The 23,927-nt window shown below is 41.7% G+C and overlaps 1 protein-coding gene across 1 annotated transcript in view; it reads left to right on the top strand.

The window, feature by feature from the left end:
• The window catches only part of Kif16b (kinesin family member 16B), a 290,355-nt gene that overhangs the window by 248,154 nt on the left and 18,274 nt on the right, over positions 1–23,927 (top strand). The window contains exon 26 of the mRNA XM_032904316.1: positions 10,954–11,037. Within this exon, the coding sequence (XP_032760207.1) occupies positions 10,954–11,037 (84 nt within the window). The remainder of the gene's footprint in view (positions 1–10,953; positions 11,038–23,927) is intronic.

Raw genomic sequence — 23,927 nt, 5'->3', positions numbered from 1 at the left:
GGTGCAAGCAACCTGTAATAAACGGTGACGCTGGAGTTGGCGTTTGATGACTGAAGAAAGCTAGCCTAGGTGTGTTCACTGGGAATCAGAAAGAAAAGTTAAAACCAGCATCCAAATGAAATTTTCACGCTGATCAAATACCACGGCTTAACAGAATTCTGGTTTTACTTCTCGTATGCATACATATGAGGATAGGTATAGCTGCATACATGTGAGTATAGGTATAGCTATTTAAGGTTTCTAGTCTTCTGCGCTGGAGTTAGTCATTTTACTCCTACGAATGGTCTTCATACAGCACTCTTTTGAACCTGACACATACAGTTGTGTTGGTTGAACATTCAGAACAAAGCTAATTACTTGATTTGGAGATTCTTCATGTACTAAGAGAAAGACAACTTCCATGGGAAGTCAGCAGGCCTCAATATATTGATTTCATTTTCTTAATTTTCATCCTTTTGTCTCCAGAATGTTTTATTTACTGAATTGCAAAGCAAGTTTGTTGTTATTATTTCTCTCAGACCAAAAAAGAAAAAGTGCTATTTTAATCCTCATCTGTTTGTTTCCAGTGTTTTGCTCTGCATAATCAAATTTCATAATTATGCAAAGTAGGCCATAGAGCTGTTGTTAAAATTTCTTCCAGCACTCTCCAGCCTATCAGATCTCCCACAAACACCCAATTTATTTGACCTCAGTCATCATTTTTAACTTTAATATACAATTTTCCCTGAAGAGCTCAAATGCCTCTTCACCATTTCCCACTCCTGCTGGGAGGGCTGCGACTATAGCCGGAAAAGATGCCATTTCGAGAGTTTTCTCATGAATACTGAGTCGCCATTTGTGCCTGTCCTTTTCCTGTTCCATAGCCTCTCAGAAACTAACACGTTCCATTATTATATTGGGCTTCATTCTCTCTCACATCTGAGCCTCACTTCAAGTGAGAATGCTGTGAAGGTTTTAAGGGAAGTAAGATGCACTCCTTAAGAGAAATACAGTGTAGCCAAGATAATAGGTAAACCCCTCCACATGTCTGAAGTGTTGCTTATAGCTCAATGTGGAGAGATTTTAATCACCAGCACTGGAGTTCCGCAGAGTGGGAACATAAACATCTCTGCTCAGTTCCTTCACAGAGCAGATGATGAAACCAGGAACTAGAATGTTCTGCATGTTGCTCTCCATTGTATAACATGTGTTTTGCTGAGCTAGGATTTGCAATCCAATCACCCCAAATCGAAGGTTATTAAAAGGAAAAAGACATATGGTGTTCATTTAACCATTCCTTTAAACTTAAAAAAAGAGTAATCATTTTTATTGTTTCTATAAAAGTGATGCATGCTCACTTATTAAAATTGTGCATGATAAAAGAAATAGAAGAAAACAACAGGTTACTCAGTCATTCTCTAACTATAATGAATGTTCCTGCCTTCTGAGTGCTATTTTAATTTTGCAAATGTATAGGCAGATACATGGGTAGATATAAAAAGGAATTAAAGGGACTAGACAAAAACAAGAAAGCAGCTTTTAACCATGGTGTTCATCCTGTATCTACTGTATGAAGTATAAGCATTCAGTTGAATTTTACTTGCATTTAACAGAAGTTAAAGAAAAGAAAGCAAAACTGAAGAAAATGCTGAATTTACAGAGTCTCTGCCATGAGCTATGTCACTTCAAGAAAAATGATTTAAAAACTAGTGCTAAAGTTGATGGTTTTCAAATATCAGGGTTTGTATCTGCAAATTACCAATTGACTGTCCTAAAATAAATAGGATTCGTTTACTCCCCCCTCCCAGGTTCTCAAGTTATTATTTCTAGATTGTGAGGACATGTAATATTCACATTCTTTTGTAATGAGCCTTTGGTAAAGCATATGTATGAGTTCTTAAAGAGCCATACCGTCTTTATCCTGGTCCCCTACTTCTGATATCTTTTTAGTCTGTTTCTCGGCTGACTTTTATGGTCATTGAATATCCTTATGAAGTTATACCTTGATGTCTTCACATTGTGCCTCCCTGTCATATGCTAGGGTGATTTTTTTCTCCCTCCCTGACAGTGAAAAGCTGGTTGAGATCCTAGAACATAAAGTCATTGGGACTTGACCCCTAAGACTCATCCCACTCAGACCTAGCAGTCATGCAGTCATACAAGGCTGTGCTGAGCCTGCAGCAGTTCCTCACATGTAGTTGAAGGCTGCAGCATCCATCTGCCAGGTTGACTCACCCCACTCAGACCTAGCAGTCATGCAGTCATACAAGGCTGTGCTGAGCCTGCAGCAGTTCCTCACATGTAGTTGAAGGCTGCAGCATCCATCTGCCAGTTTGGGGTCAGTGACATGGCATGTGACTTTACGTCTCTGCTGGATCTAAGTTGGCTTATTGATTTCCTGGCTAGCACTTTTCCTGTGTGAGTGTAGAAGCATTTGCTTCCAAGTTTCTTTCATATAGGATCAGAAACCATAAGCCTTACTGTGGAAGGTTTAGAACACAGGAAGCAGTGGTAAGGATAGTACAGAGGGTTCTTAACTACCTTACCAGTTTCCCTTCTTTGACCTCTCCCCATTAGGGTGGCACAGTCTGCACCACTAGCCAGCATGGGTGCACTCCTGTTGACCACAGGCTGTACCCCACCTTTCCCTCCTAGAATCCATCCACAATGCTATACTTACAGCATTTACTCTTTATTTCTCTAGATGGCTCCTGGCTTTGACAGTTTCAAGTACTTGCCTTTATATTTAATACCTTCAACACTGGTCAGGAATTTTACAGAATGTTCTCAGCTGAGAATTCTGTCATACTTTCTCCTGATTGGATGAGTGTTATAGGTCAAGGAGAGGCAGTGGACAGAAGTGAAGTCTCAGCTTCACTCCCTGTCACTATGACCCACTATGTCACCAGCACCCTGACCACCTGGCTGAGGTCTCTACATTGTAAAGTTTCCTGCCCTCCAGACCTTCCCACATACTTCCTACCTTGTGTTCTTTGGATCAAGTCCTTGTGCAGTTAGTGTGCACCTTAGGAATGGGGAGAAGGTTGTACTTATCCGCGTCTTCACAGATCATGTCAAGCTGTGCATGAGAGCTTACTTATCTACCCTTCCCTTTTGATGTATTTAATCAATTAGTCATTATATTTTTTTGGTTCTAGACCAATGGTATTATTTTCCTTGTTTTGTAATCCAGCTGCCTCCAGTTGACAGTGTTCTTCAAAGTGACCCTGCTGTGATTTTGAGTTCTTCAAGCTCATCTGTGTCTTCTCTGCCCTAGACCTAAAACAAGCCACTTCTCAAGAGACTTGCTTTTCTATGCTCTGTTCCTCAGTCTGCACACCATATGCTTCTCTGGGCCTTTTCCCCCAAGACATGGTTGGTGTGGCACATATGTGACTGAATACTCACTTGTCTTGAGTTCTCCCAATCATTTGGCCATTCATTCAGTCCTATGTGTTCATCATCTGATATTTATGTTTTCTCCAATATCACCCAAAGCCATGACTTCATTCTTTTATGGGAAAGTGCCATTATACAGATTTTCTAGAGGGAAGGAAAGCAGTGGGTGAAGATTTGCCCACAGTAGCTTAGAATTCCTTTCGAAATGTTTCTCTCTCTCTCTCTCTCTCTCTCTCTCTCTCTCTCTCTCTCTCTCTCTCTCTCCTCTCTCTCTTTCTCTGTCTGTCTTTCTTTGTCTTTCCCTCCTTCCCTTCCTCCCTCCCTCTCTCTCTCTCCCTCTCCCTTTCCTCCTTCCTCCTTCTCTCCCTCCCTTTCAGGTATTCAGGACAGTAGGATCACTGGCTGTAAGTCAAGCTTCAGGCCTGCCCTCTGGCCCCTTTCTTCATCTAACACCAGAGATCTAGGCTTCCCACAGACTCTTGTTTTGAGCCTTGCCTGCTTCTGCCCTCCCAGAGCAGTCTGTATCAGACACATACTCATTTATATACATGTCTGAGATATACAAACTTTTTATTGCCATGTGTCTGTAATACCTGTGTAGATGATTGCATTCATGGGTTGGTCTGCGATATCACAAGGTGGGTGATGAAGTATAATGAACAAGCTTGTGGGTGACCTTCTCCATACCCTGCTCTCTCCTCAGGGTGGAAGCCCTGCTGGTGGCTTGTGCTGTGGTAGTCCCCTGCATTACAGACAGTTTTTCACTTCTTGTTCTGTATTGTTTACAGCATTTTTCAAGATGCTTTATGTGAAGCACATAAAGCCACACGTCCTTATCTTTAGTCAGACCCATTCTGCTCAGTTTCATGGATTCTGGAAGTTAGTCCTAGTCCTGTTGTATTTTCAGCATGTGACTCTGTACTGCACATGCACATGGGGAAATGCCATGCTTGTTCTTCATGAAACTATATAGGAAGAAAGGGAACTCTGCCCTGGGTACCAGATGCCAGATATCGCCAACATTTTATAAAAATCAGCTATATTTGCCAAGTCCTCATAAAATTTCTTGTTCTTGGGAGAACAAGAAAACTTCAGAGACTTTAATTTTTTGAAATATGGGACACCGAGGTTCCCTTGTCAGGGGTTACAGAGGAAGAAAATGGAGCCAGTACACCTGCTGTTTATTCTTGACAGGATTTCTCATGAGAACCAAATCTAGACTGCTAAGTTACAATGATGAAGCACTAAGAGCTATCCTGTGAAAATACAGAGTGCTTGGGGACACTGAGAAGGTTCAGTGAGAAGACTGGAATGTTCTTGCTAGCATGAGGAACCAGAAAAAGGAAGAAAGTCCAGTGTTTGTGGGTCGGTGGAGACTGGAAAGATCACCAGTGCCCTCCCTAACACTTCCAGGTATTCCTAGTTTGACACCAGGTCAACCCCAGGGCTCTCACCTGATTTTAGGAGTATCTTTATTTGAGGCAGAGGCGCTAACTCAAGCAAAAAGCAGTGAGTATAGAAAAGAAATAGGTTTAGGAATGTGACTTTAAAAATGATGTGTGGCTTGGGAGATGGTTCCATTCACAAAGTGGTTACAGCAAGTCTGAGAACCTGAGTTCAGATCGAGTATCCACATAAAAAGTCCAGGCTCAGAAGCAAGTGTCTGTAACAGCATCTCCTAGGAGGCAGACACAAGAGGATCCATGGGGCTGTCCTGCCAGTCAGTTTAGCTGAATCAGTGAGTTCCAGGTTTAGTGAGATTCTCTCTCAAAAGCTAAGGTCGAGAGTGTATAGGGAAAACACCTGATGCCAGCTTCTGCTGACATCCATATGTGCACGTCCATTCACATGTGCACATGTACCCACACACATGAACACATACAGAGATGTTCTACATACAACCATAGTAGTGCTATTACTCATAGAGGACATGACCTTAACCCTTCCACCTCCACCAAGTACAAACGCTGTATATGCTGTGTTTTTCCTGTGCAAGCATACCTATGGTAAAGCTTACTTTATTCTGTAGTAAATGTTGCATAGATGTGCACCTACACTCGCCCCCACCTATCACCTGGCCTTTTATCTCTCATTTCCAAATGCTACTCTGTAGAGCTTTCATGGCCTCTACATACAGTTCTTATTTTCCTTCCCGTATTAAGTAAGAGCCTTCACCTTTTCATTAAAAAGCATTTTTATAGATTTTTATTTGTCATATGCAGATTGTCAGCATAGCTGCTCTTTGATATTTCTCCATGTTTCCTTAAATGTAAGCACAGTTTAGCTGCAGATAGCTGCTGTGTGCCTGGCAGGAGGGTAGCATATGTAGTATAGATACACTGGACAAAGGGAACTTAGCTCCATGGTTAGGATAGAGTAGGAAGCTGGAAGAAGGATCAGTGAAACTATGAAGAGTTGAGCCACAATAGTCATTAACCTCAGCTTGCTTTCTGGGCCAGCTACCTAACCCTCCTTGATTACTTTAATATTTCAATGTTAGATCTTTTTAAATGCTTAAAACTCTCTCTCTCTCTCTCTCTCTCTCTCTCTCTCTCTCTCTCTCTCTCTCTCTCCTGTGTGTGTGTGTGTGTGTGTGTGTGTGTGTGTATGTTTTCCTCAATGCTGAAAGGAAAATATATTCTTTTGGAATTAATTGGTTGAAATAGATCAAATTAATAATTCAGCAATTGAGAATATTTTCACTCAGAAGATAAAGTTTATCTAACTGGGATAAACTAGGTGACTCTAGCATTCACATTAAAACATCTGAATTTTACTCAGGGCTTAACTAATATCAAATATTCTTTAATGAAGATATCACCTTCATCTACTCAGCTGAACTAACATGTAGCCAGGCCTAGACACCTTTGTTAGGAGTCTGTAAAGGAGGAAAACTGGGACATTCCCCTCTCTGTCAGAGATGTGTTGTAGCGTAGTTCCTGGTGGGGACATTTTCCTATGTGTTTGACATTGTGCCTTTGACTTTCAGTATCGGTTTGTTTGGGCCTTAGCCCTGCCACTAGGATTTAGAACCAACAACTTGAGTTTCTAAACTAATCTTCCCCTGTGCTTTCCTTCCTCACAGTTCTAGTTTACTTTGCTGTTACTGTGATGAAACCCTCTGACCAAAAGCAACTTAGGGGAGAAAGGGTTTATTTCAGCTTATATTTCAGAATCCCAGGTCAACACTGAAGGAAATCAAGACGGGAACTGAAGCCGAAGCCAGGGAGGAATGCCATTTACCTGTGTGATCTCTGGCTTCTGCTCAGTCGTTTTCTTATGCAACCCTGGTGTGCCTGCCTAGAGGTGGTATTGCTTACAGTGACCTAGACCCTTCTGTATCAATTAGTAATCAAAACAGTTCTTCGTTGACATAACTGAGAGTCCCTCCTCAGATGACTCTAGGTTGTGTCAAGTTGACAGCTGAAGCTGTGTGTCTGGATAGCTGGGGTCCTACTTTAGGTACACAGTGTGTACTGAAGGGGATTGAGGAGTGTACATATGCCCTGGAGTCTCCCCGTAAGAGGCCTATCAACCTCTCCCACTGACCATGCCCCACACACTGTTCTGGTGCTCTGTTGAGGTGTATGTCTCCATCAAGGATCTGTTGAGAGTTCTCATGGGAACTGTGGGCACTGTGGGTAGCTGCCAGCCGGCCTGTATATACAACTTAGGACACTTATGGAGGAACTACTCACTTTCATCCTTATCCTAGATCACCGGCGGCTTCAGAGCAGCATCTTCCTCCCTCCACAGACCTAGTCACAGAATTGTACTGAAAGCTGGGGTCGGCTCTAACTTTTTTGTCACAAGAGCTGAGCCTTTCATGATCCTCTGAATAGGCCTTTTCTCTTTGAGTATATACCTGGAAGCTATTAGAAGTTAGAGTTTTCTTCCTAAAATCTGAATGAGAATTCTTCCTATAAGTTACACATAGTTGGTTCAGAGTCTGGATATTAGCAACACAAATACTAGGCTCCATTTGAGGAAGGTGGCCCACTGACAAACCTTGAGTATTACTATTGGCTTGATCTATCTACCTGCAGCCCTCTCAGTATGTCATTTCTGGGTGAGGATGTGAGGAGACTATAAATAATTTTCCCTGACAGAAACCACTTTACCACATAAGAAAATGACAAAACAACCAAGTGCAAAAGCATGTGGGCCAGGCTCTCGTCATTGCTGTCAGAGGGACACGTGTGTAAGATGAGGTTGTGGTTGGATGGGTCTCAGAAGACAGACTCTGGGGAGAGCCATATTTGTGCCAACAAAGCCAGATTATAAACAAACAAACAAACAAGCATTGTCCCATGAAGCCACAAGTGGAGCAGCCAGAGGGCCTGAAGGCACGTAGGTATACTGTTTGGTTGTGTAATGAATTAACAGACCTTGGTAATTCCGTGTGGCTACATTCCATTCAACATTCTTTGTTAAAGCTTCATAGAAATTTGTCAAGTTTAATACCATTGTCTTTAGTTTTTCCAAGGGAGAATATTTGGGTGGAAAGAAGTCCAGATAGTTAGCTAGTTAAAAGGCAACCAGACTCAAATTGAACCTCTCTCTCTTGGTGCCTCTAACATTTCACTCTGTCTTGAGGCAGTTTCAATGTTAAATGACAGAAACAGAATCAGAGCAGTTTTGGCAATGGGGAAAAAACAAGCCTCCACCCTAAGAATTCTCTGCCCAGGCACCCAGCCTTTATGTGGAACTATCCACCCTCCTGACTTTAACTTCGGAAAGTCACAGTAAAGTCATCAGCAGCACCATTATTAAAGAATCTGTAAAGAAAACACAGTGTCTTCATTCTAAACAGACAAAAGGTGTATATAATTCTAGGATTAGCCACTTGGTATTGGATATCGACACTTGGTACTAGACTCTCTACTGCACAAAACTATTTCTTCAACTCTCAGCCTTCCTTAGTTACCCGTAGTTCCCTGTTTAGGGCTGAGCTCTCATGAGCCTTCACATTAGCATGTCTATGGTGGTGCCTTGCTCAGGCAGCCGTGTCAATGAGACTTTGACATTTCTAGGAGATAAAATCTCATAGCAAAGCTCTGGTTCCTCTGCCTCTTACAGGCTTTCCAGTCCCTCTAGGTATGGTCCTAGGTAAGGCCTTAGGTTCATGAGCTGTGATGTAGACACAGGTGCATGTGCATATATGCATGCACACAAATGTATGTACATATATAACAACAAAGAAATAGTGGCCACAAGTTTTCTAGCAAAGGTGGTATGTGGCAAGGATTAGGGGGGAAGAAAGGGGAAAGGGGAAATGATAAAATTATATTTTAATTTCAAAAAAGTTTAAGGGGGAAAATAGTTGAATAGCCACTTAAAATAACCAAGATGGTTAGTGAAAAGGTGGTCAACATTATTAGATAGTAGAGAAGTACATGATGCACAGGAGATGACTGCTTAGCTCCCGAATGGCTGACGGGAATACCACAGGCTCAAGCATCTGATGGAGATCTGGAGACATGAGCCTCAGTAAGAGCCAGGCACAAACCACTTGCACGCCTGTCCAGTAGGTTTGCTTTAATATAGCTGTATCATATAACATACCATGTGACCCAGCATTTCTACTCCTAACAGTAGGACCAACAAAAGTACATGAATTTGTGCATTAGTAGACTTGGGTAAAATTTTCCTACCAGCACAGTTCCCAAAATCTCCAAAGCAGAATTAACAAAGAGCTCAAGAACTGCAGCAGAAAGCAACAACAACAACAAAGTTAAGCAACCAAGTTGTAGAAAATTGACACTGCAAAGTACTGAAGGGCAATGGGGATGTGCAAACCATCCCAACATGCAACTATCGATGGATCTTCCAAGCACAGTGATGTAGACTCAAAAACCTTGTATGGTGCCATTTGCATTAAGTTTATAACCAGAAAGAAACTACTAGTGTTGTCGACCTATAGTTCCAGCTGTTCACAGGGAAGAAGCCAGAAGATTACAAGTTCAAGACTAGCCTCCAAACCTTAATGAGTTCCTGTCACAAAATTTTAAAGGTAAAGACAGGACTGAGTAAACACCTCAGTGGAAGAACCTTGTCCAGTTGCATGAGAGTCAGTGTCAGGACTGCCCATACAAAATGAAAACAGAACCAAAGTTTGCTATTGTTGTGCCACTGTTTGTTAGAGTGGGAAGAAGAAACTGCAAAGACTACTTCCTGGCACAGCAGTGTTCATTTCTAGAATCAGGTGCTGGCTACAGTTTGCCAAGTTTGAACATTAGTCAAGTTTTTCTTTTATGCATTATACTCTCTGATATTTCTAGTGTGTCTTATGGTGTTTTTAACATCTTAAATACACAGAAGCTAGTTTTTAATATTTTTAAACTTCAGCTGTAGCAATATAAATTTAAATCAACTTAGTGATTTGCATGGGTATAAATTGGAATTTCGTAGCCTATTGTACCCTACTTTGTTGAAGAAATATTCATTTTTTTCTTAATAATGCTCCATTGACTCCAGTTTGTCCACCACAGGTGAGAGATAAGGAAAGAGTGAATTCTTCCCACAACAGCAGTTATTACAGCTCAGCACCCATGCTGCCAAGGCAAGCCTGGCTGGCCAGGGTCTTACCAGATTACACAGCCCTTCCTAGCCTGGGCATTTAATAAAACTTACCTTCTTATGATCTGTATGCCTTCAAGAAGAAGAAGGTATAAAAAAGATGGCTATGGATTTTTAAGACACAGCTAGAGAATTAATCCCAAACCTTCATTTCGTAGGAAATGGGATAGATTTAATGAGAAGCCCCCTTTCCCTAGGTAATCTTCATGTACACTAACCTAAAAGGAAATCATGTGGACTTTTTAGTGGACCTTAGTAATTGTCTAAGAAATATTTTACAAAATGACCAGGGAATTTGTAGATAGAGTTTTCAAAATTGTATCTCCACTGAAAAGTAATAATTGTATGGGCTACTATACAATCTCAGTGCTTAAGTTACATAGCAGAATCATTCCTCAAAATAAAATAAAAAGAAAGAAAGACAGACAGACAGTATGAGGACTCCTGACAATAATCCCATCCCCCACCCCGCAAGGCTGCATTAGAATATCGCTTGAGTTCAAGACCAGCCTGAACTGTATACTTAATTCCAGGCCAGCTTCAGCTTTAGAGTGAAACCCTATTTCAAAGAAGCAAAAGACACAAATCCAATGATGGGCTAGACCTCCCCTGCAGCCCACAGCTACCAGGTCTAGTGTCATCACGGGGCTTGTTTGTTTTATGAAAAATGCTACATGACATGGAATCTGATCTTTTGAATGTGTTGCTCAAAATCAATCTCTCTCTCTCTCTCTCTCTCTCTCTCTCTCTCTCTCTCTCTCTCTCTCTCTCTCTCTCTCATACACACACATGTTTTCTCACTTCACACTGAGGAATCTAATCCAAAATTGCCTAATTTCATCAATGGTGATGGCAACTGGGGACAAGACCTACCACCTTTAAATTTTAAGCTTTTCTCTTCACTCCATAATCAGGACACTAAATAAAAGTCTAATTAAAAATAGACATAAGTCCACCAGTATGACCTTAATATATCTCTTGAAATCTGCATTTCAGCTTGCTGCTCTTGAATTCCCACCAAAGAAGCTGTTTGGAAACAAAGACGAGCGGGTAGTTGCTGAGCGGCGGACACACTTAGAGGTAAGAGATCAAGCTTTGCACCTCCCATGTAGAAAATCCACCATCTGAGTGATTGGCAAGAACAGCTCCTGTTGGACCCTTTGTCTTTATTGGCAACTGTGAAGAACTGGTTCATTAACGAAGGAGAATGACAGTAGGGTGGTGGTATGACTTGATTTCAAATCAAGTCCTTAGCCCCCTCTGGTCTGGCTAGCATTTCTCTGATTTTAAAGAAGAAACACTTGTTCTGAGGCTTAGGAAGCAGTGTGTGAGTGAGCACTACATATTCCTCTCAGACAGATGGCATGTGATGCAGGGTGAGAGCACAGAGCTTGCTGAAGAAAACTTGGAATTAATTAACCGAACTTACAGTATGTCGTCATTGTTGCTTTTTCAAGAGCTTTGGGAGGGAGAAGATTCAGACCTATTTTAGTCCTAGTTCAGTGTCTTTGGATTTATTTTAACTTTATCTGCCAAACTAGCTACATGTAGAACCGAGTTTAACACAGCCTGTTTTTGCAACTGCCTTGCTACCAATACCCATAGCTGACCACTGTCTCCAGTTTGTGGCTTGAGGACTGTACAGTTGACATTCTTTGGTTAAAATCTGACTGCTTTTGCCAGAGCAACTCCAGGATGCCCTCAGAGCTCCCTTTGTTGTGGCTTTGTTGGGAATAATCACATGACTTACTGTAATGAGATTCTATCAGAGCAGACCTTTCTAATGGGTGAAATGCCGTGTAAAGCTTTGGTAATGGGCTTGCTCCTCTGGACTGCCAAGTCGAACATGGATGCCTATGGGCTTCCCTTGTTCTCAGTGAACCAAAACGTAGCGCTTCTATCTAAAATGGTCATGTGAGAACAAAGGGGAGACATGGAGAAAATGAAGCAGTGAACTGTTAATAAGAGAGGGCAAGTTTCACTGAGGACCATGCTTCCAGACTCTATAGCTAAAAATTTGAAGAAGTCCTGAGACTAGAAAGACTGGGCTCTAGAAGGACTGAGATGGACTCCAAAACTTATCCTGTGAATCATGGTCCTAAAATTTAATAGAAGAATCAACCTTCAAGAACAAAGGTATTTTCATAAGTCTGCCTAGTTGAACTCTCAAAGTTTACAGTGCTTATAAGATTAAAAAGACGAACAAATAAACAACACTTACAGTAGCAACAGTTTTCCTTCTTTGAACTTTACCTGCCTTGACTAAGTAGCCTTATCTTTAATGAAAACATGGAGAATCGTGGTCTGCAAACTTGTTTTAAAAGTTGATTGTTGTCTATTATGGCTATTGTTATCCCTATTTTCTTAACAGTGGTCTTAGAGTATTTACATGAGGCCAGCACTGCCACAATGTGGTGGCCTCTGGCTTTCCATTCCAGGGGTACAAAACTCTTTCATGTATGATGTTTTCCACTGTAGTCCACATTTGTTCCTTCATTGTCTCCTATCCAGAGGTATATAATCTTTTGACATTCTGACATGATTAAGCTCAAGAAATACATAACTGAATTTCAAACTAAGAAAAAGAAACCATCAATGATTTGGGGAAGCTTGCAATTTTTTGCATTCTTAGCTATTATTGGCCACTTGAAGCTGCATGCGAGTCATGGATTGCTGGTTGCACAAGCCTACTAGACTGATTTCATCACTTAGCTCCATTAAATTATCTACTGTTGAGTTCTGTTTGCCCCTATCATCCTGTGGCAGCCCAAAAATATTATTTGTTCACAGTTTGGAGGTGTCAGTCTATGGTCATGGTCACTTTTGGGCTGTGGCAAAGTAGAGAGCATCATGACCAGAGCATAAAGCAGAGGAAGCTACCTTACTCACAGCAGCCAGGAAGCAAAGAGAAAGACAGGAAGTGGTCAAGATCCCAACATCCACTTCAAGATTATGTCCGCAGTGACCCAACTTTTGCCTAGTAGGTTCCACTTTTCAGAGACTCTCCACCTACCAGGAACTCCAAAGTAGAAACTAAGTCTTTAATACATATGCCTTTGGGGCCACTTACCCCAACCACAGCACTATATATATCCAAGTATCCCTTTGGTTCTCCATGGCTGATCAGTATTGGCGTTTTTACAGAATGTGCTTCATACCTTGGGGAAATAGGCACTTGTGTTTGAAGATAAATGTGTTTCACCTAAAACTGAGTGGTAAATCTTAGGGTATTATCTTCTAAAGAAGCAAGTATAATTCACCTTCACTTTAATAGAAAATTAATCTGAGATCTTTGCATTAATTTCCTGTTGATATTTAGACTTTTAATTTGATCTTCTAGCATCAGAAGCCACTACTTGAGTTAGTGTATTTTTATATGAAAAATAACAGTTATTTTCCATCAACTGCTTATGATTTAACTGAACAAACATTTGTTTAATTTCTCTCCCATGCTGGATCCAATGCTCAGTGCTATGTAGAACACAAAGATTAATGACATTTCTTTTCCTCAAAGAACATATGTTTAAGTTTCTCTTTTAAAATTTATCTGAAGATGTCATAGATACATGAAGACATAAAGAAAAATGAATTTCAGTTAGACCCATATCTATAATATCTGTAGTATATCTGATATCTGGAATGATTGTGTAAAAGGAGTTAACATTATTAAAATTCAAAAATACAGTTTTATAAATGCAATCACTTTGATACAGCTGTATAAATAGTGATTTTTAGTGAGATTTATTGTTTATAGCAAATTTCCATGTTATAAATATTAAGTCTTTTAAAATAATAATTTCTTAAAATGCTGGGTAAAAATGAAAAGCCGTGATGAGAGGAGACATTTCAGAGGTGAATTCCATACATTGGGAAGAAGATTACTTGTGTCCCTTGTGCTATGTATCGTGTGACACACTGCATAAGAAAACACAGAAGTAGGAAGAGAGGGTGAGTGGTGGGATATCAACTCTGCTTCAGTGCCCTCAGTGAAAAGCTAAATGCCTCCACCCAAACAGCCTTGCCTGGGAACACATCTTCATACGTAGAGCCTGTTTTGCATAATCTCTCCTGTAAATGCTTCACATACACATTCACATGCTTCCTGCAACTTTTGTTCACAAAAAACCATAGAATCTTAAAATATTTCTGACGGGTGAATCTTCCCATTGCTGCCTTCCTGACCAAACTGAAACCAGTTTGGTGAGTATAAAGATAGACCTTGCCTTTGAGCAGTAGTGTTCTGGTCACTCCTTCTCCAGTACTGAAAACAGCAGGGAGCTAAGTTATCAGATAAGGTAATGGAGGGAAAGGGGACAGAGTTCTCTGTTTCCAAGAAGAAAGCAGGGAGAGAGGAAGATAGGGAGGGAGGATGGATGAATGGATTGTGGAAAGCTAGACATTGTAACTACTTAGCTGAAGGGCACCAACTGCCACTGTTGCTACTCAAGAGTGCCTTGTCATTGGCTGCTCTCCCACAAGGCCTGCTTTCTAGCACTTGCTGTCTACTAAGTGCCAGTTATTTCTCATGGGGAACTTGGGAAGGGAGATCCTTTGTCCTTATTCACAGGCGAGGAACCATGTCTCGAGAGGGTAAAGTTTCCACAGCTAGTGAGGAAACGGTAGAGCTTTGGCTCACTCTCAACATGGCTTTCAGAGCAGGCCTCTGTCACTGAGCATCTACTCTTTCCCTATAAGAGTGTTACTTTTAAATTCAGGATTATCACAAGGTTAACTAAGCATTGCCTATTTTTTTTCTCTGAAATGTCATTTCACTCATCTAAGTTAGGATGGCGCTTGTCCTCACCCTGTAGTGTTCTGATGCGGAAGAAGCTCATCATCATTCCTGTCTTGGTGACCGGCGGCTAGTGTTGTCTGCTTGACAAATCTCGGACATCCTGGGAGGCCCTCTAAGCAAGCCTTTAGTTACATTATTTGAGGTAGAAGACCTGCCCACTGTGGGCCATGCCATTCCTGGGCTGGGGTACCGCACACTGTCTAAACAGAGGAAAGCAGCAGCAGGCCTTCGGCCTCCTCGGCTTCCTTGCTGTGCATTCACATGTTCATGGAGATCAACTGCTCCAAGCCCCTGCCATTGTGGTTTCTTTGCCATGGAACTGCGAGCCATAATAAAGCTTTTCTTCCCTGAGTGTCTTTTATCAGAGTATTTGATCAGAGCAATAAGAAAAGAAGCATAGAGGGTTGGGGATTTAGCTCAGTGGTAGAGCGCTGCCTCAGCAAGCACAAGGCCCTGGGTTCCGCCCCTCAGCTCCAGAAAAAAAAAAAAAAAAAAAAAAAAAAAAAAGAAGCATAGACAGTGGCCATGGCAGGGAGGTGGCATTTGGTCGTGGGCTCACATTTCTGTCAGAGGGAAGACTTGTATTGTGAGTGCTGACTTGCTCTGCAACTAAGAAAGTTTCCAAATCTTAATTGCTCACAGTTTTATTTATTTTTTAAAGATGTGGTGTGGCACATTCTTCCCATGTAGACTTATTTTTAGTTGTTTTGTGTTTTCACACACCCTTTGCGTTAGCTGCTCCTTCTGTACCCCTTCCTTATGGTCTCCTCATCCCCATCCCCACATAAACCCTCTTAACCCCACTGTTCTCCCAGTGGACTCCTAAGCTACATACAGACAGTGAAGCCACAGCTGACTCAATTCTTCATCTCCCCTGGTCCTTCACGTGTGCCTCACCTCTGCTGACTTACCAGAAAACCTGCCCAAATTAGCCTCCAAATTAATGAGATTTTGTTGTTTCCTTTTTGTTAATTGATGAGAGGTGCATTTTAGGTTACGAATTTCAGAGAACATTATTTTCTACTTGAAAACATTTCTGCTAATCATTCTAATAGTCTATCAATTCAGGGCATAACTGTGATGAAAGAAATTCTCTAAAACTATAAAGCCTTCAGAAGCAATAGAACAACGTTGGAAGTAAGAACCTGAGAAGTTTCTACAACCTTTTCTTCAATGTACAGGAAGCAGGCATTTTCGTTCCCTTAGTTATCACACTAACAAGGTAGGCCAAAGTAGTTAAGAGCATGGGTCTTACGCGCAGCATCCAGCCCTTGGTCCTGCAGTGGCCCGCCACTGCTTCAGATCCCTCAGATCCCTCATTTGCAAAATACTTCCTTGCAGTTACAGTGAGGGAAACAGTGCATGTGCAGAATACAGAAGCTGGCTCAGAGATAAATAAAACATCCAAACATGGTGGCTAGTGCAATGGTTGTGAAGAGGTGATGATGGTGAAGTGATGAAGAGGAGGAGGAGGAGGAAGAAGAGAATGACTGCAGTGGTGGGTATTGAAGATTTATGTGTGTTCTTGCTTGTGGTGATTTGTTAGAGGCACTAGAAGTATCTTGGTATAATATTGCCCTCTCCTTCATTCTACTAGTTTACAGTCTGCAAAGTAGAAGGGCCCATTTGAAGCTTTGGATCACAGTGGAACTGTTGTCCAATGTTAGAACGACCAGAGATCCAGGATCCGTGGGAAAGCTGCACTGTCACAGTCCCTGTGTTTATGTGTAGCTGGTTAGTTAGTTCCCTCTGCACATCTACCATGCCATTAGCTACAAGCCTGCCACTGCAGTCACCAGCTGACCTGCGTACTGCAACTCATCCAGTGGAACAAATAGCTGAGTCTCAGTGGTTTTCAATCAGATCCCTCGGGAATATATCTTCTTTTAAAACAAGGTTTAAAGATGTATTGACTCAGATCAACAAGGGAATGTATATACCATGGGAACCACTATTGGATTTGTAATATTAGGGAGAGTGTGAAAAAAACAAAACAACACAAAACATTTGCTCTGGGCTAGTTTTAAAGTCTGAATACTACTAATTCTTATCAAAAAAATCCAAAAGAGTATGGATAAAACTTAGACTGAATTTGAAAAGTAATAACCACACTGTATTGGGTAAGAGAATATTTATTTGGTGTTCAGACATGATTATGGAGTTTTTTCTGTGTTCTGTTTTCTGTTTGCCTTGCCTTACCCTTCTCTAGTCACAGGGAAGCCTTATCTGATGTTGGGAATCTATGAAATTGCTTATAGTCCACAGGAGAATAGTGAGGCTTGGCTGTGAACAGCAGGCCAGTTCCAGGGGATCTTTAAACATCCTTCCGCAGTACAGGATGCCCAGAATCTATGGGGAAAGGTCTTTCTAATTGGAGGAGTAAACTAAATGAAGAGCTGTTTTCCAAATGCCCTTTCTGCTGAACACACATCTGAGTGACGGCTGTCAGTATTGATGCGTGCCACTGCCCTAAGTCTCACTCTGAACTATGATCCCTACACCACTCTTCCAGTAATGTCTCATTCAGTTTGTTTTGGTCTTAAACATTGACATTCCACCAAAAAACCTATTACTTGATTTAGATATTATATAGTCTGAGACCTCTCAATTTCATAGTAAATTTTAAGGGAAAAAACCCTCATATTTTCTGTTTTGAGACACTTAGCTATCAGATAGCTCTTTAAAAGTCTATGCTTAATTTAACATTCTTTTCATCTATTTTCTGCTGATTTTACACAATGTCTAATGGAAGAATTATTGTAAAGCATAGCTTAGGATTAAAGAGATATCTCCTAGCAAGGACCATTTCTTCCTGAGCAGAATTTTGTGGTTTTCCTTCTGGTTATCTGCTTACTCATATTAGCAAAGGCTATCATCTGTTATTAGGACATTAGCACCACTCTCCATGGCAAAACATTCTGAAGAGGGTTAAGTGGCTGTTGAAATGTGAGAAGAAACCAAACCAGAGTCTGGAGGCTTTCAAATACCAGTGCCATGGAGATAAAGGGGTGATCCTGGGACTAACCAATGTCAAGCAACCCTTCTTGTAATAAAAACTCCATCAGTTTGAGTCGAGGCTCTTTGACCTTCATTATCACCCAATAGAGGGGAAAATCCCACTTTGGTTTCCACGAGCAGTCATAACAAGCAAAATTAAAACAAACATTTCCACAGTGAGTCCCTCCAAGAGGCCCTCCAGATGAAGGGAGTGTCTCCCACTGTTTTCAGATGGTGGCACTCTGCTCTACTCTCTCTCCTGTGCCAAGTGGCGCTCTGTACTGGGTAAGGGTGGCAAGCAGGGCGCATGGACACCTGGCTCCTGTGTGCAGATTTGTTCTCCACCTTTCACCTCCTGGTGCACACCATCTTCCATTAGATGTTTTTGTTTGTAACATCTGCAAGTATATGTTCTTTTCATGGGCAGATGCAGCCTGGCACCAGCTCTCAGAAGCCCAGCTCTACTCTTTGTTTTCTTGGATTTTGTTTTCTCTTTGCCTGTGGTCTTCACAATTTAAGTTGAAATGGAGATTTTTCACAACTTCTGTTCCTGTGTGAATTCAAAATCAAGTATTAGAGTGGCCCTTGGGCAGTGAGAAACACCACTCGAAACCATCTCCCCTAGCCTCAAGGGGCTCACATTTTAGAAGCTAAGAAACCCTCCCATACCTTGCCCAAATCCAGGCTTGCCAACTGGAGATGCCCCTGTGGACCAGTGATTGGTGAAAAATCCTAACTTTCATCTCTTTAGGGCTGCCATTGGTTGAGGAAAGCATCTCTACCTATCCATGGTCTTGGACAGGTGACTTTCTAGTGACTAGTTGATATGGAGGAAAAAAAATCTGCTGTCCCTTTCTTCTTTGGGACAGTTCTAAAAGGCCATCTTGGTTTGAGAACTTTATTCTAGCTGATTGGTCCTTTATTACAGGCCAGAGTCTATTTTCTTCCGTCCAGCCTGCCTTCTTTCAGTCTTCACAGACATCGATTCATGGCCGCCCTAACACTGTGTGCAATCTCTCGGGCACCCTTGGTATGTCTCAGAAAGCAGTTACTAGAGGATAATGCCAGACTGATTCCTGCAGTGTCAGTGTGCTGCACTGTGATTGAAGTAAGGGGATTAGACAAGAACAAGACTGTCGGCACAGACAGTAAGGGAATGACTACAATTTAGCATGTATCTGACAAATTCCTTTTTCTTATGTTTTTGCTTACTTCTTGAGAATTTTCTATATTTTTATTATATTCTTTCCCCTCCCCTAACTCCTTCCCCACCCAACTTCATGTTCTTTCTCCTATAAGCAAAACAACCCCCACCCCCCAAAAAAACTCATAAATATATCAAAACAAAATATGGAGTCAAATTTTGGCCAACTACTCCAGATCATGGGGATTTTCTTGGTTGTGTGGTTCACATACTTCAGTGTCATCCCATTAAAAACATCGATCTCCCCCCATCCCACCCCGAACTCTTCTAACAGCTATGGTTTGCAAATAGCTGCTTGGCTAGGAGCAGGACTTAGTGCTCTCTTCATCGCTGTCTGGCTTGAGCTTGCACTGGTCTTGGGTGTGCTATGGCAGTCTCTGTGAGTTCATGCGTGCATCTGCCCCATTGAGCCTAGAAAATGCTGATCCCTGGAAGTTGCCCACCACCTCTGGCCTTTAGACTATTTCCACCTCCTTTTCCATATAGATTCTTGATCTTTGAGGGGAGGGATATGGTAGAGAGGTATTATTAGCTGTAAACATCTGAGAATTTGAAGTGCGCCTCAGCTCAGACAAGCCTTTTCTGCCATCACTTCCCGCTTCCCAAATGTTTCTTGGTTACAGCCAGCAGCTATTGGATTTTTGCTTTCAGTGTATTTATTGAGTGGGTATTTTGTTTTCTAGAGTAGCTTGTTTTACTTAGAAAGTTTCTGAGGACAGTAATTAATTCATTTGCTGGACTAACCATTATGCCTCCATTGCCTGGCTCAGTATCTAGCCCTTTATATTCCTCAATAAATGTTTTTTGAATGGCAAGTTTAAAATCTATTTAAAATAGCAAATGGTGCAATTTTGTCCTGATATAGTTTCAGCCTGAGAGTACATACCCAAACTTCCATTTTGAATACACTCGATCTACCATATGATAGTGTACCTTTGGGTAAGGCACTTAACTGCCCTCATCTTCACTACTATCAGTGCAAAGCATGGACTAAAAACAGCCACCTTTCATGGCTGTTGATGGATTAGTATGAGAGCAATGCATTAACATCACCCAATAGTGTCGTTTATAATATATCGGCAACTCATAGAGAATAGAGGTTAAGAATATACTTTAAGAGCTTATCATTCCTGCCTGTATTCTGCTGTGATACTAAGTGATCTTAGACAAATTACTTACCCTTTCTGTGAAGAATTTTAGAGCCATCCACTCAAGCATGGCCAGCCTGACAGGGTCCACACTTTTAAAGAAAACTGACTCTCCCTCCCCAAGATGCCATCAACTAGTCATAACTCCTCGGTTAGGATTCGGAGCTCATGAATCCATTTCCACACCATGCGAGATGCTGACTGTCCTGGTCCTGTGCTGGTGCTGGGAGGCTGCCACTCTGCTGGGAGATTGGGAGTTCAGTACAGTCATGTCCAGAAGATACTGTTTCTTGCTGATCCTCCCAGAGGTCAAAGATGACTGTTTTTAACTATATTGATATAGTACAGTTAACATATAGTGAGCTACAGTTTAATTTTGAAATAAGCATCTAAAACCTTCTAAATGACGCAGTAAGACATAATTGGAAGGAAGCCTTGGAACTATGGTTTTTCACAGGTTATTTCAAATGTAGAAAAAAAATCTTAGATTTGACGATAGATAGATAGATAGATAGATAGATAGATAGATAGATAGATAGATAGATAGATAGAGATAGATAGATAGATAGATAGATAGATAGATAGATAGATAGATAGATGGATGGATGGATGGATGGATGGATGGATATCCCTTTCTGTGGGCCTAAAACTACTAAAAATAGTCTATTGAAAAGATAAATATTTGGAAGTCATATGTTCATTATGTGGTTATGACCTTCCTTCCCTCATGTGATCATCCTGTGTTTATGGTTTTCCTCCTCCTCCTTCCTCTGCCTTTCCTTTCACTCCATCTTTCTTGTTATTTTCCAGTGCTGCCTTACTGAAAAGGCAGAAGGGAGGAATAATGGATGAAATAGTGTCAAGCCTTCAGACTGCTCATGCAGTCAGTCATCAGATAAGCAAGCTATACTAGACATGTATGTAACCCATTGCTAAAAGCCTGAGAATTGCACTTCATTAGGCTTTACTCCACATTATCCTGAAATTAAGGTCACTATTCCACCTCTTTTATCATGCATTGTCTTTATTCACTCATTTTTCCTAATTTAAGTTTAATGTCAATGTTATTTCATGCCTTAAGAGTCTGGAACTTAAGAAGTGCACAGACAGTAGATCCTGTTTCCAAATGAAATACACAGAAGCCAACAGGAACTGCTCTGTGATCATGTGAAACCATATAGGGTGATCAAGGCCAGGTAGAGAGCACTACTGTAACTGGTCAAATGATTGGAAAGATTCTGTCCCCATGTTTCTTTCATGGCTAATAAGACATGAAAACTACTGGGCAGTGGGCCTGCCATGTAGTGTGGTTGATATACCCTGAATCTTAGAGTTTCTATTATTGCTACAAAACACTATGACCAAAGAGGATGTTGGAGAGAAAAGGGTTTATTCAGTTTATATTTCCAGATCATAGACCATCATAGGAGGAAGTCAGGATAGGAATTCAAAGCAGGGCTGGAACCTAGAGGCAGGAGCTGATACAAGAGCCCTTGGAGGGATGCTACTTACTGGCTTACTTCCCATGGCTTGCTCAGCCTGCTTTTACAGAGAATCCATGGCCATCAGCTCCGGATGGCACCACCCACCATGGTAGGCTCTCTCCCACTGATCACTAGCTGACAAAATGCCTTACAGCTGGGTCATGGGGCATTTGCTCAGCTGAGGCTTCTTTCTCTTTGATGATTGTGATTTGCATCAAGTTGACAATGAAAGCAGCCAGTACACACTGTGACACTCCATTGGAGAAAACTGATTTTCCCTTTGCCACTGGGTATCAGTTGCAGATAGCTTCCTAGTTAGGGATGGGACCCTGTCTGACTTGAACTTGTGTAGGTTATATGTGCTGCCACAATCTCTGTAAGTTTGTGTTTATATCAATCCTGTTGTGTTTTGAAAATACTGTTTTCTTGGAGTCATCCTTCCCCTCTGGCTCTTAGAATCTTTCCCCTCCTTTTCTGCATGGGTGCCTGTGCTCTTACACCATTCTGATGAGGGCTTCGCTTAGGCTTGGCGTTTGAGCCACATTTACCCAAGTTCTTATTGTCTGAAATTGCAGTAGAACATAGCATTTTTATTACATTTGGGGTGTGTGTGTGTGTGTGTGTGTGTGTGTGTGTGTGTGTGTGTGTATGCACATGTGATGGCCAGAAGACAACTTTTGGGTCCTAGCAATCAAACTCTGCTTGTCAGACTTGGTGCTGAACACCTGCACCCACTGAGCCAGCCCACAGGCTGGTTGTTACAACAAATCTTCTACCGTGTTCGTTTGTCCTTTGAACATGAGTAAGCTTGATGTGATTCAGAAAGTCTAAGTCACCGGTCCTGTACTGCTCCAGCAAGGTGGCTCAGCTGGTAAAACCACTAGATACAGAAGGAGAGAACTGCAAAGTTGCCCTTTCACATTATATTACACCATATACACACATGCACCTGTAATCATACATGTACACTCACACACACACACACACACACACACACACACACACACACACACACACACACACACACACACACCAACAGAACAAGTTTTTAAAAAATTAAAAAGGAAGTCTTATCCTTAAGACAAAATGGTAGCACTAGAGAAGAACTGGTGAGTGAACTGCTGTGCTCGCAGTCCATTCCCTGCCCAGTTCTCCTGTGTCTCCTGTCAGGACTGCAGGGGACTCTGCTCAGCAGTTTGCTTAGTTATTACTTAGCATTCACCAAACCCACTTCAAGTCTCAGCTGTGTGACTCTCACACCCTTAGGTCCCTATGTATCTTGTGCACATAGCTCCCTGGAAAAGTTCTGTCTGGCGATCAGCCTTGCCGTCTCCTGCTTTTCTTGAGTAGTGTCCTGTACTCCATCTCTTTAATTTCTTGCTTCATTTTGATGAACCACACCCCAGTAGTTTCTTCAAAAAGGACATGCAAAAGATGAATTGCTAGCAACATGTCTGCACGTGTGTCTGAGACACTCTCTGGATTCAGAATGTTCTTTTGGAAATGGTTATTGCACACATTTCCAAAGGATGACTCCATCCAACTTTGTTTGGATGACTCCATCCAACTTTGTTTCTGCTACTAACAAGTTCAGACCATTTGAGTCTTGATTTTTCTGTGTGGCATATTCCTGTCTCTTGGTCTAGAATAGCCTTGTAGGGCTCAATGTACTAATTGGTGAGGATTTTGCTTTGGTCAGCAGCCCCACCCCAGGCCCATTCCACCGGACTCTGAACTCTGTGCATCTCTCTTGTTGCCTTCATTTCTGAGACTTTTTTGGCTGGTCCACCTGTTACAGCTGTCTCTGTGGATCTTTCCCGGAACATTCTGTGTTGTCAGTGCTGAACCTCCTCATCTAGTCTTCACTTCCCGATCCACTCTGTTTACCACCTCTGTCCTTATCAGTCTGACTCTGTTCATTATCTACTCACACCTACACCAAACTAGAATTTCTCAGTGGTTCTCAGCCTGTGAGTCTTGACCCCATTGGGGCTGTATATCACATTAGAGTTCATAACCATTACAAAGTTACAGTTATGAAGTAGCAACAAAAGCAGTTTTGTGGTTGGGGGTCACCACAGCGTGAGGAACTGTGTTAAAGAGCCACAGCATTGGGGGTTAAGAAGCACTGCTGTAGATCTTTGCAGAAGCCATGCTGGTTATACTCTGCATTCATTTATCGCGTGGCATAACATGCCACTTGTTAGCGTGTATCTGCCAGCACGGTTATAAACCCCAAGGCCTAACTTCACGCCTCCTGAAATAGTTGGTCTTGTTTATTTCTACTGATGTCAGCACAGTTCCTCCTCATACATCTCCTTTGTTGTAACAGCTCAAAAGAC

This window comes from Rattus rattus, chromosome 5 (assembly GCF_011064425.1).
Source record: "Rattus rattus isolate New Zealand chromosome 5, Rrattus_CSIRO_v1, whole genome shotgun sequence".
In the NCBI taxonomy this organism is placed as follows: Eukaryota; Metazoa; Chordata; class Mammalia; order Rodentia; family Muridae; genus Rattus; species Rattus rattus.
The sequence above is the reverse complement of the archived record's forward strand: the minus strand, read 5'-3'. Positions and strand labels throughout refer to the sequence as shown.